The sequence below is a fragment of the Nicotiana sylvestris genome, chromosome 2 (genome assembly GCF_000393655.2).
Source record: "Nicotiana sylvestris chromosome 2, ASM39365v2, whole genome shotgun sequence".
Classification (NCBI taxonomy): Eukaryota; Viridiplantae; Streptophyta; class Magnoliopsida; order Solanales; family Solanaceae; genus Nicotiana; species Nicotiana sylvestris.
The window spans coordinates 113,001,610-113,018,683 of record NC_091058.1 but is presented as its reverse complement, the minus strand read 5'-3'; the positions used below and the strand labels follow the sequence as shown (position 1 = coordinate 113,018,683).

Sequence of the window (17,074 nt, the reverse complement as noted above, 5' to 3'; positions counted from 1 at the left end):
ACATTAAATTATTTGTGACTAAATTTGAAGCCTTCGGACACGAATTTTCAAGGCGAAGGTTTATTGGAATCTTGAATTTGGTTGCAAAGTGAGGTAAGTGTTTGGTTTAACCTTAGCTTGAGGGATTAGGAGTTGTGTCCTATTTGCTATGTGTTATTTGTTGAGTACGATATATAGGCATGGTGACGAGTATCTATACGTTGGTGTCAAGCATGCCCGCGAGTCTTATACTATGATTAATGTGACTCCGTTTCGTATTGTTCATGCTCTATATGATAATTTCTATTGAGGAATATAACTTGTGGAAGTATTACTGTTAATTGAACATGGTAGAGCGTTGGCTCAAGTTGAGAAATTAATTATTGAACATGGTAGAGCGTTGGCTCAAGTTGAGAATTGAATTGTTGAACATTGTAGAGCATTGACTCAAGTTAAGAATAGAATTGTTGAACATTATAGAGCATTGGCTCAAGTTGTGAATCGAGTGTTGAAGTAAATGTGAAAGAAGAAAGAAGAGAGAGAATCATGATATTGTCTCCCTTGCCAAGATGTTATTGTTTTGATATTGTTTCCCTTGCCGGGGTTTGATTGTTGTACTATTATTCCCTTGCCGGGATTTTATTGTGATTTCATTTATTTCCTTGCCCTTATTTCTTGTGATTGTTGTTTGGGTGAGGAAGAGTGTTAAAGAACGAAGGGTGATGCCGTGCCATACGATGTACAATTTCATGCCAATTATATTGATTTTATGGTGAGGATGAGAGTAAAAGCATGGAGGGTGATGCCATGCAGTTTACATTGATTCTTATGATGAGGAAGAGAGTAAAAACACGAAGGGTGATGCCGTGCACTTGTCCTTCATTTTCCCGATTCTTGCTGATAATTGAGTTATGTTGTCCTTTACGTTTATTTACTGATTTTCTGTTGTTACTTGATTTTATTTCGATGTTATAGATTCCCTTACCCTATTTGCCTTGTGTTTGTTGCTTGGGTGAGGAAGAGTGTAAATCACGAAGGGTGATGTCGTGTATTGTTTTGGTGAGAGAGTGATAAAGCACGAAGGATGATGCCGTGCACTTGTCTTTGTTTTCCTGATTTTTATCAATAACTGAGTTACGGTTTCTCTACATTTATTTGCTGGTTTCTTGTTGATATTTGTTGTACCCCGCAACATGATCTCCCCTTCCTATTTTCAATTAAACTACGGTGATCCTCATATTTATTTGTTGTTCTTCTATTATTATTCAATGTCCCCGCAGCATGTTACCCCCTCCCATACTAAACTGTACATTGTTTTTCTTCTTTTCTACTGTATATGATTTAACTGCACAGGTTTATTTGGTAGTCTGGTCCTAGCCTCGTCATTACTTCGCTGAGGTTAGGCTAGGCACTTACCAACACATGGGGTAGGTTGTGCTGATACTACACTCTGCACTCTCTTGTGCAGATCCCAGTGCTGTAGACTTCGGACCGCGGTGATATTGCTGTTTCTTGTTTATCAGGCGGCCCGAGGTAGTCCTGCAGGCGTCCGCAGGCCTTGTCGTCTCCTCTACCTACTATTCCTGTTTCTTTCTTGTATTTCCAGAGACAATGTTATATTTATTTCTTTCAGACCCTTATTTGTAGTACTCCAAGACAGTCTGTAAAGTTGTGACACCAATCTTGGGTAGATTTGTTATGGAATGGTATTAGCAGGATTATTATAACTTGAAATTGAATCTTCCGCTTGTTATATTTTGTTGATTACTAATTGTTGGCCTATAATTGTTAATGAATTTAAAAAAAATGGAAACAAGGCAAATAATTTAGTTTATTGGCTTGCCTAGCTTTCACTAGTAGGCACCATCACGACTCCTGAGGGTGGGAAATCTGGGTCGTGACACCTAGTCAACTCCGAAAGCCTGCTGGATGACAAATCAGCACTCGCTAGCATGACCCGAGACTCTTGGATCTGCACACAGGGTGCAAGGAGTAATGTGAGTACGCCAACTCAGTAAGTAATAAAAGTAAAGGCAGCTGAGCAAAAAAAAAACACGTAAACCACAACATAATGCTACAACAAAATAGTATAAATCCAGAATAATGCAGTAAAGTAGTACAAATCGTAAAAATGTCTCAGTTCAGTAAAAATCTTTTTAAAACATCTTTTAGTGGTTCAAACGAGTGATGAAAACAATGAGAAAATAATAGTAACATAAATCAGCCCCTCTAGCAAAACAAGTACCATAACCGCCCCTCGGGCAAAATACCAACAGAACCAGCCCCTCGGGCTACCTCACAATCACTTGTATCAGCCCCTCGGGCAATGACATGAAACAGCAATAGCCCCTCGGGCAATATCACATCTCACACTGGGTACCCGCGCTCACTGAGGGTGTGCAACTTCGGAGGGGCTCCTACATTCCAAGCGCTATAACAAGCCATCTCGTGGCATAATCAAACTGGCACTTGGCCTCATAATAAGCCACCTCATGGCGTAAAAAATCAGGCCCTCGACCCCATAATCATGAATCAGTACAACACTATTGCGGCGTGCAGCCCGATCCCATAATATCCTCACAACACAGGCCCTCGGCCTCACTCAGTCAGAAATCTCTCAAGCCACTTGGACAACAGTAAAACATGATGCTCAACCCAAAATATAATTTAAAATATCAAAACGGAGTAAATATGACTGAGTTATGAAAAACAATAGAATACAACATGACTGAGTACAAATATGAAGTCAAAAACAGTGAGGAATAGTAATAGAAATCCCCTAAGTTGTAACACTCCCCAAATTTATAAAAGTTTCGAGACACGCTAATTATAGAATTTAATTTATTATTATTATTATTATTATTATTATTATTATTATTATTATTATTATTATTTTTCTTGCCTATAGTGAAAAAAATTATATATACACACACACATAAATAATTGGATATACAATTAGAGGAATATTAATAATAATTAATAATTTTAGTCTTATTAATTATTAATAGTGGGTGTCATTAATTATTAGTTAAGTTTTAAAAAAAAGAAAAAAAAGAGGAAAAGCTTTCAAAAGGCTTAAAGCCTTGAACAAATTAGATTAAAAGGGGCTCAAGGCTTAAAAGCCTTATAAGAACAGACTTCTGTTCATTCACGTGGAAATCTAAAAAGCCTTATTCCAAATAGAGAAACAGAACATTGTTTCTTTCACGCAGCAAGCACAAAGGCTACGAAATAGAGGCAGTGACTCATGCAGTCAACGAAAAAAAAAATCTAGGGTTCTTTACAAATCACAAATTCTTGAACTCAGATATATAAAATTCCCTATTGTCAATTACCCTATAGTAGTAATAGGTAAGAATTGAATAGTTAATTCCCTCCTTTCTCCGTACCAACAATAGATTTCATGTTTAGGTGTTAAACTTTAAAATTGATTAAAATGCACTGGTTATTGTAGAATCGATTGTTTGATTGGTGACAATTGGACTGGGGCCTACGTATTGGCTCGAGAAGTTTTGAGGTGAGTTGATATAACCCTTTACCAAAGTGGTTTAACTCGCAAAAGTATGCATACAAGGTATTTGTTGAATTGGCTAAAAGAGTGAATATGTACTTAATTGAAGTGAGTGAGTTCTTATTAGCTTAAAATTATTTTAGTTAAAGTTAGATGATTTATTTTGATATATGTGCATAAATTTTCAGATTTTTGTGTTATTCTTATATGCCATTTTCATGTTGAAAATTCATGAAATAGAAAGAATATTTAGAAATAATTTTGAATGTTTATTTCATTCTTATGCCATACCTTACATTTAAGAATTCTAGAATAAGTATGTTTGAAAGATTTAGACTTGAAAAGTTACAAGAAGAAGTTTTAGAAAGAAAAGATTTTTGGTAGTATCCTTTATTCTGAGAAGGGGTCATCGTCCAGGCTGAGGGTCCTGACCAAGGCGTTGAATTCCTGAAACTACTTGTGCCAAAGTAGGGAGCACACGAGCCGAGGGTCTCGTTGCTGAGAATTCACTTAGCGAGGCTAAGGTATGATATATGAGCGCTGAGAACCATGAAGCGAGTGACACCTCATGGATTGGGCCTATTCGATCAGGTTGGGACGAACCCGTGTCGATCACACGGTGAATAAGACAGAATTAAGTCAGAATAGTTGGAACTACCAAAGTATAAAGAGAAGTATTTTTTTGTAAAAGAAAAGAATTTCTTTTAAAATATTCATAAACTGCTAGTATGCAATTATTTTAGAATTATTTTTATAAACTTTATGTTTTACATGTATTTTGAACCTTTGCTCGTAATGTATATGTTAGTAAAGTTTCGCCCCCTGTTGTTGAGACTCATTGAGTACAATGGATGGTACTGAAGTTCTCTTTTGGTAACCTACGTTGGTCTGCGGTACAACGTAGGAACCGGTTTTGCAGGCGAGCAGGCTACGGGTTAGGAATTCCTTCTCTTCTAGTGCTATTGGTGAGCTCTGCTTTTGTTCGTGGAGTATTCTTTTGAGTCATCTTTATGTAGTTACTTTTTTGTTTACTTAGAGAACTGGCCAGGAAATCTCATGTCTTGAGCAATACATCAATTTATCAGTAGAGTCTTTATAGACATAGTCATTGGGTTAATATTCAGATATTTTTGATAATAACTTAGCAGTAATTTAGTAGTTACTACGAATAAAGTTTTTTAGTTGATTTATTTAAATATTTAAATTAATCAAAAGTATTTGGTTGGAGTATTGTCTTGTTGCATATAAAGTTTGGAGTTATAATAGATTTGATAAGCAGAGATGGTTCGCTCAGTCATGTTTAATGATCGAGTGCCGGTCCCAACTTGTTCAGAAAATGGGACGTGACAAACTTGGTATCATAGCTTCAGGTTTATGGAGTCCTAGGGTTCTATGAAGCCGTGTTAGTAGAGTCTTGTGTATGGTATGAAGCACGCCACACTTATAAATAGGAGGCTACCAACATTTAGGAAAAGTCTCATTTTTCTCATACTTTAGATCGTGTAGTAGATCCTACCTCTAAGAAATTATCTAATGTATTTGTTTCTCCAAAACTCGCATAAATGACTTGTACTCTCAACTCTGACACCAATACTTAGGATGCTGCTCAAGAAACTATTGCTACTATTATGGCTCAAGGCAGAACTAAGAAAGCTTTAACTCAGAAAAGTAAGGGTATATCCACAAAAGGGGTTCAAGTACCCCGAGTTGAATGTGAAGAAGGGGTGGATAATGATGAGCAAGTACCTCAGGATCCAGTGCCGCCCCCAACAGCAGCTCCGGCTTAGACAACTATATCCCCAAAGGTGGGTCATATGTTTAATCAGTCAACAGTGCTATGGAGATGTTTAAAGCCTTCATGGCCAACCAGAACGAGAGAAGAGATGAGTTTCCACCTCAATCAAATAGACATGACAATTCTGAGTCCTCAAGAGTGAATGAATTTTGAAGTTGATTCCTCCAGTGTTCCATGGTTCTATAGTTGATGAAGATCCAATGTTGTGGCTGGAGGGTCTGAAGAAAGCCCTCCGAGTGATTAAAGCATTTGATGATGAAGCTATGGAGCTGGCTGCTTACCAGCTTAGAGATGTGGCCAACGCTTGGTTTGAGATGTGGGAAAAGGAAAGAGATGAAGATGATGGTCCGCCTACTTGGGAAGAATTTGAAGAGGCCTTCATGGCTAACTTTATCCCAGAAGAGGATAGGGAAGCTAAGGCTACAAAGTTCGAACAGCTCAAGCAAGGGAATAAAAGTGTGCAAGAGTACTACATGGAATTCATAAGGTTATCTAAGCATGCTCCTCACATGGTTAAGATAGAAAAAGCAAAGATTCGCAGGTTTGTTGGCAGTTTGGCTTACCACATTAAGGATATGACATCAGCTGCAGCGGTAGGAATGACAGCTTTCTCTTCTGTTGTGGGATTCGCCAAGCACATAGAAAAAGACAGACAACAAAGGAGAGAAGAAAAAGAGCATAACAAGAAAGCCCGGACAACATGCATGTTTAATGGTGCATCCAGCGGAGGTGGAAGGGATTCCTCTAATAAGGATTCATTAGCACCAGCTCAGTCTAGTCATCAGTCAGGTAGTGGGTCTTCCTTCAGACGTACTCAGAGTTATGGAAATCAGTCTCGCCAGAATTAGAATTTTAAGACATCATCCTCACATAGCAAGAGTCAGGCTGAGCAACATTCACACCAACAAGGTCTTTGTGGAACATGTAAGCGGCAACATTCAGGTCAGTGCAAGCTCGGGTTTCATGGTTGCTATCATTGTGGAGACATTGGTCATATAAAGGCCAACTGCCCAAAGTTGTGACGTAATTTCAGTGGTGGATCAACTCGTCCTTCTAGTTCCTCAGCTACTGCAGTTGCACCATCCCAGGCTCATGGTTCTCATAATCAGGCCGGGTATGGGGCAGACAAAGGTGCAGATGAGTTACTCAAGGAGGGGGACAACCCCGTTTGTTTGCTACACTTGATCGTCTGAGTGCAGAGGCATCTGCAGAAGTTATTACAGGTATACTTTTAGTCTGCTCACATAATGCTTATGCCATAATGGATCCAAGTTCAACGTTTTCATATGTGACTCCATACTTTGCAATTAACCTCAGACTAGAACCTGAACAACTTAGTGAGTCATTCCTAGTATCTACTCCAGTTGGCGAGTTAGTGAAAGTCACAAGAGTCTATAGAGGGTGTATAGTTTCAGTCCAAGGTCGCAACACCAAAGCCGATCTCATAGAGTTAGAAATGGTGGATTTCGATGTGATCATGGGTATGGATTGGTTATCTTCCTGCTAAGCCATGTTAGATTGTCATGACAAGATAGTCAGGTTCCAATCTCCAAATGAAGAAGTCTTAAAGTGTAAGGGTAGTTCAGAATCGCATGTAGGTAAGTTTATTTCTTACCTTAAGGCACAACGAATGATCGGTAAGGGGTGTCTCGCCTATTTGGCTCACATCATTAATCCAGAATCAGAGCCACCAGTTCTTCAGTCTATGCCAGTTGTTAGAGAATTTCTAGAAGTTTTCCCAGATGACTTTCCCGGACTTCCTCCTAAAAGAATCATAGACTTTGGCATTGATCTCATGCCAGGCACTCAGCCCATATCTATACCTCCTTATAGGATGGCTCCAGTAGAACTTAATGAGTTGAGAGAATAGTTGAAAGACCTCCTTGACAAGGGCTTCATCAGGCCGAGTATTTCACCATGGGGTGCCCCGGTCTTGTTTGTCAAGAAGAAAGATGGATTTCTCAGAATGTGCGTCGACTATCGGCAGTTGAATAAAGTTACCATTAAGAACAGGTACCTACTGCCAAGAATTGATGATTTATTTGATCAACTTCAGGGTGCAAAGTACTTTACAAAAATAGACTTGAGGTCGGGGTACCATCAGTTGAGAATCAGGGAAGAAGATATATATAAAACAACCTTTCGAACTCGCTACTGGCACTATGAATTTCTAGTGATGTCCTTCGCGTTGACAAATGCTCTAGCTGCATTCATGGACCTCATAAATAGAGTTTTCAAGACATTCCTGGATACCTTTATTATTGTGTTTGTAAACAATATTTTGGTGTACTCTAAAAGCAAGGAAGATCATGCAGAACACCTCAGAATAGACCTGCAGAACTTGAAGGAGAATGAGCTTTATGCCAAGTTTTCAAAATATGAGTACTGGTTGCAGTCAGTGGCATTCTTAGGCCATGCGGTATCTAGTGAAGGAATAAAAGTAGACCCTTAGAAGACAGAAGCAGTCAAGAACTGGCCTAGACCGACAACACCAACCGAAATTAGGAGTTTCTTGGGGCTAGCTGGCTACTATAGAAGGTTTGTAGAGGGGTTTTCCTCACTTGTAGCTCCATTAACTAAGTTGACTTAGAAAGAAGTTAAGTTCCAATGGTTAGACGCTTTTGAGCAGAATTTTCAAGAGTTAAAGAAGAGGTTGACCACTGCACCTATGTTAACCTTGCCAATAGGTTCGGGTGGGTTCACAGTGTATTGTGATGCCTCCAGAGTGGGCCTTGGTTGTGTTCTTATGTAAAATTGAAAAATTATTGCTTATGCTTCCAGGCAGTTAAAGAATCATGAAAAGAACTACCCCACACACGACTTGGAGCTTGCAGCTGTGGTGTTTGCATTAAAAATATGGCGACACTACCTTTATGGAGAGCACTCTGAAGTATTTACAGATCACAAAATCCTCCAGTAAATTTTCAAGCAAAAAGAATTAAATTTGAGACAAAGAAGGTGGCTCGAGCTATTGAAAGATTATGACATCAATATCCTTTATCACCCGGGCAAAGCTAATGTGGTAGCAGATGCACTTAGTAGGAAGTAAATGGGTGTCTTGGCCCATCTTGCAGTACAAAAGCGATCTTTGGGTCGAGAAATTCAAAAACTAGCAAATGATGGAGTTAGATTGGATGAGACCGAAGAAGAAGGTATAACTGCTTATGCCTTAGCGCAATCCTCCCTTGTTGTACATGTTAAGGCTAAGCAAGACGAAGATTCGTACTTAGTGAAATTAAAAGAAGGAGTCAGAAACAAAGAAATCACTACTTTCACTCTAGGAAGTGACGGAGTTTTAAAGTTGAATAATCGGTTATGTGTGCCTGATGTAGATGGTCTTAGGAAGGCCATAATGGAGGAAGCTCACAGTTCAAGGTACTCTATCCACCCAGGTTCTACCAAAATGTATCTAGATTTGAAAGAGTTGTATTGGTGGAAAGGCATGAAGAAACAAGTAGCAGATCATGTGGCTAAATGTTTAAATTGCCAGCAAGTCAAAGCCGAGCATTAGAGGCCTGGTGGCCTAGCTCAAGATATAGAGATACCACAGTGGAAGTGGGAGATGGTTAATATGGATTTCGTAGTAGGTCTACCTCGCACGTACCGTAAACATGATTCAATTTGGGTTATTCTAGACTGACGTCCGCGCATTTCCTACCAGTAAAGACGGCAAATTCCGCAGAGCTGTATGCACAGTTGTACATTAAAGAAATAGTCCGATTGCATGGTACTCCAGTTTCAATCATATTTGACAGAGGCCCTCAGTTCATGGTGCATTTTGCCAGACATTTCAGAAAAGATTAGGTACCAAGGTCAATTTAAGCACCGCTTTCCATCTGCAAACCGATGGCCAGGCAGAAAGGACCATTCAGACTCTCGAAGATATGCTGCATGCGTGTGTTATAGATTTTGGAGGTAATTGCGATGATCACTTGCCACTTATAAAATTTACTTACAATAACAGCTATCAGGTCAACATTGGTATGGCTCCTTTTGAAGCATTTTATGGGCGGAGATGTAGGTCTCCAGTGGGTTGGTTTGAACCAGTAGAGGTGTCGTTGATTGGTCCAGAGTTTGTTTGTAAGGCCTTGGAGAAAGTTCAGCTAATTAAAGAAACACTTAAAGCGGTTTAGAGTCGTCAAAAGTCTTATTCTGACAAGAGGCATCGTGAGTAGAGTTTATGGTTGGTGATAAGGTGTTTTTGAAAGTTTCACCAATGAAAGGAGTTATGAGGTTTGATAAGAAAGGGAAACTTAGCCCTAGATTTATCGGACCTTATGAAATTCTAGAAAAGAAAGGAAACTTGGCTTATAAGTTAGCACTACCCGTTGAGTTATCCTCTGTTCATCCTATCTTTCATGTGTCTATGCTTAGAAAGTACATTCATGATGAGTCTCATATAATACCTGTCGATACCATAAAAATTAAAGAAGGCATGATTTATGAAGAGGTACCTATAGAAATTCTCGATAGGCAAGTAAGAAAGTTGAGAACATAAGATTTAGCATTGGTAAAAGTTTTGTGGAGTAATCATGATTCAAAAGAGGCTACGTGGGAGGTCGAGGAAGATATGAGAAAGAAATATCCATATTTATTTGAGGAAAAAGGTATGTGAACCTAAGTTTGGTTTGACATTTATATTTCATTTATTAAATACAAGTTAGCAAGTGTTTCTGTCCTTCCTAGATTATACTTAGTTGTTGTAGTAATTTAGTTTATGCCGTAGTATATTTAATTCATTAAAGTGATTTACTTGTGCTAGAGTTGTTGTGCTTTAGATTCTTGTTAGTTATTGTAGTACCTCCTTGCCGGAGTGTGAGTAATTAATTTATGAGCTGCGTATGGTGCCTATGAATGGCCTGTTATGGTATATTTGGTTATTGTTGATGTGGTTGTGGTATTTGTAATAGTGATATTTTTTTGGATAGTTCAATTTACAAGGGAAACTCTGCCGAAATTTTTGAAAATTTAGGGACTTAGCCAAAATTTTGAGTCCCTTGGAAGAGTCAGTAGTGCTAAGAAAATTTAAGAGGTTCAAGGACCTAAGGTATGATTGTTAGCTTAAGAATAAGGCCCTAGCAATATTCGAGGACGAATGTTTTTAAGGAGGGAAGATTGTAACAGTCCTCAAATTTATAAAAGTTTCGAGACACGCTAATTAAAAAATTTAATTTATTATTATTATTATTATTTTTCTTGCCTATTGTGAAAAAAAATATACACACACACATAAATAATTGGATATACAATTAGAGGAATATTAATAATATATTAATTATTTTAGTGTTATTAATTATTAATAGTGGGTATCATTAATTAGTAGTTAAGTTTAAAAAAAAAGAAAAAAAAAGAGGAAAAGCTTTCAAAAGCCTTAAAGCCTTGAACAAATTAGATTAAAAGGGGCTCAAGGCTTAAAAGCCTTATACGAACAGACTTCTGTTCATTCACGTGGAAGGCTAAAAAGCCTTATTCCAAATAGAGAATAGAACATTGTTTCTTTCACGCAGCAAGTATAAAGGCTATGAAACAGAGGCAGTGACTCACGCAGTCAACGAAAAAAATAATCTAGGGTTCTTTACAAATCACAAATTCTTAAACTCAGGTATATAGAATTCCCTATTGTCAATTACCCTATAGTAGTAATAGGTAAGAATTGAATAGTTAATTCCCTTCTTTCTCCATATCAACAATAGATTTCATGTTTACGTGTGAAACTTTAAAATTTATTAAAATGCACCGGTTATTGTAGAATCGATCGTTTGACTGGTGGCAATTGGACTGGGGCCTATGTATTGGCTCGAGAATTTTTGAGGTGAGTTGATATAACCCTTTACCAAAGTGGTTTAACTCACAAAAGTATGCATACAAGGTATTTGATGAATTGGCTAAAAGAGTAAATATGTACTTAATTGAAGTGAGTGAGTTCCTATTAGCTTAGAATTATTTTAGTTAAAGTTAGATGATTTATTTTGATATATGTGCATAAATTTTTATATTTTTTTGTTATTCTTATATGCCATTTTCATGTTGAAAATTCATGAAAAATCAAGAATATTTAGAAATAATTTTGAATGTTTATTTCATTCTTATACCATACCTTACATTTAAGAATTCTAGAATAAGTATGTTTGAAAGATTTAGACTTGAAAAGTCACAAGAAGAAGTTTTAGAAAGAAAAGATTTTTAGGAGTATCCTTTATTCTGAGAAGGTGTCATCGTCCAGGCCGAGGGTCCTGACCAAGGTGTTGACTTCCTGAAACTACTTGTGCCAATGTAGGGAGCACACGAGCCGAGGGTCTCGTTGCTGAGAATTCACTTAGCCAGGCTAAGGTATGATATATGAGCACTGAGAACCATGAAGTGAGTGACACCTCGTGAATTGGGCCTATTTGATCAGGTTGGGATCGAACCCGTGCCGATCACACGGTGACTAAGACAAAAATATGTCAGAATAGTTGGAACTCCCAAAGTATAAAGAGAAGTATTTTTTTGAAAAAGAAAAAAATTTCTTTTAGAATATTCATAAACTGCTAGAATGCAATTATTTTAGAATTATTCTTATAAGCTTTAGGTTTTACATGCATTTTGAACCTTTGCTCGTAATGTATATATTAATAAAGCTTCGCCCCCTGTTGTTGAGACTCACTGAGTATAATGGATGGTACTGACGTTATCTTTTGGGAACCTATGTTGGTTTGCGGTACAACGTAGGAACCGGTTTTGCAGGCGAGCAAGCTATGGATTAGGACTTCCTTCTCTTCCAGTGCTATTGGTGAGCTCCGCTTTTGTTCGTGGAGTATTCCTTTGAGTCATATTTATTTAGTTATTTTTTTTGTTTACTTAGAGAACTGGCCAGGAAATCTCATGTCTTGAGTATTGTGTCAGTTTATCAGTAGAGGCTTCATAGACATAGTCATTGGGTTACGATTCAGATGTTTTTGATAATAACTTAGCAGTAATTCAGTAGTTACTACGAATAAAGTTTTGGAGTTGATTTATTTAAATATTTAAATTAATCAAAAGTATGAGGTTGGAGTATTGACTTGTTGCATATAACGTTTGGAGTTATAATAGATTTGATAAGTAGAGATGGTACGCTCGGTCATGTTTAGTGATCGAGTGCCAATCCTGGCTTGTTCAGAAAATGGATCGTGATATAAGGGTCCAAAACAGTTGGCACGAGGCCCAAATATGGCATTCAGCCCAAAACATTGTAATACTTTCCAAAACACAATGATATCAAACAACTTTCAATCAAATACGCGACTTAACAGTCATACGGGACAGACTAAGTCACAATCCCCAATGGTGCATGACTCCATGCTCGTCATCTAGCGTGTCCGTCACCTCAAAATAGCACAACGATATGAAATCCGGGGTTTCATACCCTCAGGACAGCATTTACAATCATTACTTACCTCTATACGGTCCAAACTCTAGCCCGCGATGCTTTTGCCCCTCAACTCGGCCTCCAGATGCTCCAAATCTAACCAAAAATATATTTATACCATCAAAATATGCTAAGGGAATAAAGCTCACTCGAAAATAATCAATTTACATAAAAAATCCCAAAATTGGCCAAACTCGACCCCCGGGCCCTGATAACTGTGATTTCTACATGTTTTATACCCATTCTTACCTAAGCTTTGTGCATTAACTGCCATAAATTAGTCCTAAAATGCTTACAAGTTGCGCTTGATTGCAGGTTTGAGCGACAAGATGACAAATACCAAAGATCGGCTCAAAAAGGAGTGAAATCTGCCAAGTGTCAAAAGACAACTGAAGTGGGGAACAAAATGACCTGTGCGGTCCGCACTGATGTGTCACGCGGCCGCACAGGAGAGTTCAGAGGCTGGGCAATTTCCAGGTCAACCTGGGCGGTCCGCACTGCTTTGCCACGCGGCCGTGCAGGATAGTTCAGAGTCCATGCAATTTTCAAGTCAAGATGCGCAGTCCGCGCTCCTTTCCACGCGGTCCGCGCCCAAGAGTGTCAGAGACTCAGTCATTCAAGGCAAAAGCCCACGCGGCCGCATACCTAATCAGTATGGTCCACGTGGAAATGCCCTACGCGGACGCGCATCGCATGTGCGCGATCCGCGTCCCCAAGTGTCAGAAGCAAGATATGAAGACCCAAACCCCTACACGGCCGCGCGTCATTTGTGCGCGGTCCGCGCCAGACCCTCAGGGGTATTTTTGTCCGGTTTTTCCTGTGTAGTATAAATAGATCATTTTACTTTTTAGGTGCAATTTTCAGTTTCTGGTTTTTATCAGATAGCAGCTGAACTCGAGACTTCATGGTTTTAGCCTATTTTGGGCAATTTCTTCTAGTATTAACGTGGATTTAAGTAGATTAACATTGTAGTTAATTATTATGTCAATTTCATATACTATTTCTTCAATTTTTGTTTCTATTATGGCTAGCTAAACCCATTAGTTAGGATTGTGGCTCAACCCTAGTGTGAGTAATTAATGAGTGTGATTGTTTAGTGCATGAATGATGTTGGGTATTTGTTATTTGGATTAATCTTATGTTTTCATTAAGATTTGGTGGTTGCAAACACTAAGTCTAGCTTAGTGAGTTTTGACTCTTCTTGAGAAAGAGAGTCTATGACCCCAAGATTAATTCCAACAAGGAATTGGGATGGACCCATGAGAATGGTAGTCCCCATTAATGGGTTAAACCTCGAGAGAGTAATTACCCAACTTGAACCATAAGTTGCTTGGGCAAATTGGCCTACCCAATTGGTCTCGAGAGAGTCAATTGGGCAAAATCACTCTCTCTACCGAGAGGTGTGAGAGTGGGTGCAAAAGTGCAACGGTTATAGCATAAGTCCCATATTCATCATTCTTGCATTAGGAATCTCTACCCGTTAGTTGACCACCTAGGTACATGCCACGACCCTAGTGTCTTTCTCTATATTGCATACAACTTAGCATCAATATCTTAGCCTAACTTATCTTTAAACTTGTAGTTGATAAATTGTAGTTGATAGTAAAAAACAACCGAAAATGTTAGAAGATCAATTAGGAGCTAAAACATAGTCCTAGACCATACAAACACTCAACTCCAAATTGAAGCTCCTTGTGGAAAATTGAACCCGATATCACTATTGGGTAAAAGTATTAGCACCAACTCTTCCTTAGGTTGAGTCTGATGTGATCACTTTTTGGCGTCGTTACCGGGGACCTTTTCGGTGTTGACTATTTGTGTAGCTAGTATTGTGTTTTGCTTCTCTTTCCTTCTTATTTACTAACTTTGTTTGTGTCGATCAATCAGGTACAATGGCTCTTAATGCAAATGACCCTCTCGACAATGTGATAGCGGGGGAGGAGGTAGAGGATCTAGAACAAGATGAGGTCTTACCTCAACTTCCACGGAGAGGCCGACATGTCAATATAAATGCAAATGAGAACAACAACATTCCAGACCCTCCTCCGGCACCGCCGAGAGTGGCTCCCAGAGTTCTACCAAATCAAGGATACGCCAGTGCTATTGTTCCTCCCCGAACCCGGGCGGAGAACTTTCAAATCACAAATGTTATGCTGACCTTGCTCGAGCAAAGAGGTTATTTCACGGGTGCCTCCGATCAAAATGGCTACAAGCACTTGAAGGGGTTCGTGGATACATGTTGGGGTAGCAAGCAAACAAACATGTCCAAGGATGCGTTGAGATTGAGGCTTTTCCAGTTTTCTCTTCGGGGTAAAACATTGGATTGGTTAGAAAGGCTCCCCAATCATTCTATTACAATATGGGATGAGTTGGCGGACAAATTTATTGCCAAGTTCTTCTCTCCAAGTCATATGGCAGCTCTTCGAGATGAAATTCTATCTTTAAGCAAGAGCCAACAGAACATTTGCATGAGATATGGAAAAGATATAGAACAATGGTGAAAGAGTGCCCTAATAACGACATGACCGAGGCTATGATTCAACAAACCTTTTATCGGGGCATCAACACCACAAATCAATGCATCATTAACCAATTGGCCGGAGGGAAATTTATGAAACTTTTTTACCAAGAGGCATGTGATGTACTTGATGAAATGGCCGACACCTCTTCGGCATGGCAAAGCCGAGCAAACGTGCCCCAAGGTGACCCCACGGTCATCCATTTGCACAAGGAATTGCACGATCATGGCCAATCTATAGCCGAGCTTACAACAACTATGAATCAATTGGCAAAGGCGCAATTGCAACAAGTCCAAAACCCGCGCCAAGTCAACGCAATGAAAGGTGTTTTTATGTTGAAAAGGAGGCAAAGAGGGCAACAACCTCAAGGTAATTGTGAACAATATAACAACAACAATGATGGTGGTGGTTATTCAAATGAGTTCTATGAGGATCAAAGCGAAGAGGTCCAATATGTCACCAACTATCAGGGGAATAGAGGTAACTCTTCAAATCAACAATGGCGTCCTCAAGGTAATTGGGGCAACCAACAACAAGGCGGAGGTAATTGGAATAACAACAACCAAAACAACAATTGGGGTAATCAAGGCAACCAAGGAAATTGGCATGGTAATAACAATAATTGGGGCAACAACAACAATCAAGGAGGGTGGAACAATGGCGGGAACCAAGGCAACCAGGGGAAAGGTTTTCAAAGGGCCCCCATGTACCAACAACCGAACAATCCACCCCCCTTTCCTTCTCAAGGTCCGAGTTCGTCCGGAAGCGAGATGGGGAGAATTGAAAGCATGTTCGAGCAGATGATGAAAAAGAACCAAGATTCCGAGGCCCAATTAGCTTTGCATAACACATCTATCCTTAACTTGGAAGTGTAATTAGGCCAAATCTCTCAGTCTTTAAATACTCGCCCAAAGGGTGCTCTACCAAATGATACGGTAGTAAACCCCAAGGGTGGGCACAATAATCATGTGATGGGAGTGACAACGCGAAGTGGAAGAGGCGGTGATGTGCATGCCTCACGAGGAAACCAAGTTACGGTAGATGAAGATGAGTTACAAAATGATGAGATCCCGTTGGTAGTTGAGGATGTTGGTGAACAAAGTGCAAGTGATGATGTGAGAATTTAAATTGATGAGGGTGAGGAGGAGACTCAAGAGGCCGTGAACCCATCTAGGGAACACGTCATTGATATGCCCGAACCGGTGGTGACAAAAGCCAAGGCACCCTTGCCTAGACCTCCTCCGCCATATCCTCAAAGGTTGGCCAAGCAAAAGGGTGACAACCAATTTAAGAAATTCATTAAAATGATGAAGAGTTTGACTATCAACGTGCCTTTGGTGGAGGCACTCGAGCAAATGCCGGGATACACAAAGTTCATGAAAGATTTGGTTACAAAAAAGAGATCAATGGAGTGTGAGACAATCAAGATGACCCATCAAGTGAGCGCAATTATGCATTCTATGGCTCCGAAACTTGAGGATCCCGGAGCATTCACAATACCATGTACCATTGGAAGTGCCGATTTTGCAAAAGCCCTATGTGTCTTGGGGGCAAGTATCAATCTCATGACATATTCGGTCTTCAAGACCTTGGGTATCGGACAGCCTCGTCCAACTTCTATGAGGCTTCAAATGGCGGACCGGTCAATGAAGCGGCCTTTGAGGATTATTGATGATGTCTTTGTTTGTGTTGATAAGTTCATATTGCCGGCCGATTTCGTGATCTTGGATTGCGAAGTGGATTTCGAGGTGCCTATCATTCTTGGAAGGCCCTTCCTAGCTACGGGGAAGGCCTTGGTTGATGTGGAAGTGGGAGAATTGACCTTCCGTGTTGGAGATAAAAAGGTGGTGTTCCACGTGTGCAAATCAATAAGGCAATCG

General features: G+C 39.5%; 1 protein-coding gene across 1 annotated transcript; it reads left to right on the top strand.

Moving 5' to 3' along the window:
* Window positions 1-5,118: 5,118 nt before the first annotated feature.
* On the top strand, window positions 5,119-7,155 carry LOC138885429 (uncharacterized). The gene is made up of 4 exons (XM_070166377.1): window positions 5,119-5,232; window positions 5,441-6,074; window positions 6,485-6,766; window positions 6,965-7,155. Exons 1-4 carry the CDS (start codon window positions 5,119-5,121, stop codon window positions 7,153-7,155), a joined length of 1,221 nt encoding a protein of 406 aa, XP_070022478.1.
* The last annotated feature ends 9,919 nt before the right edge of the window (window positions 7,156-17,074 follow it).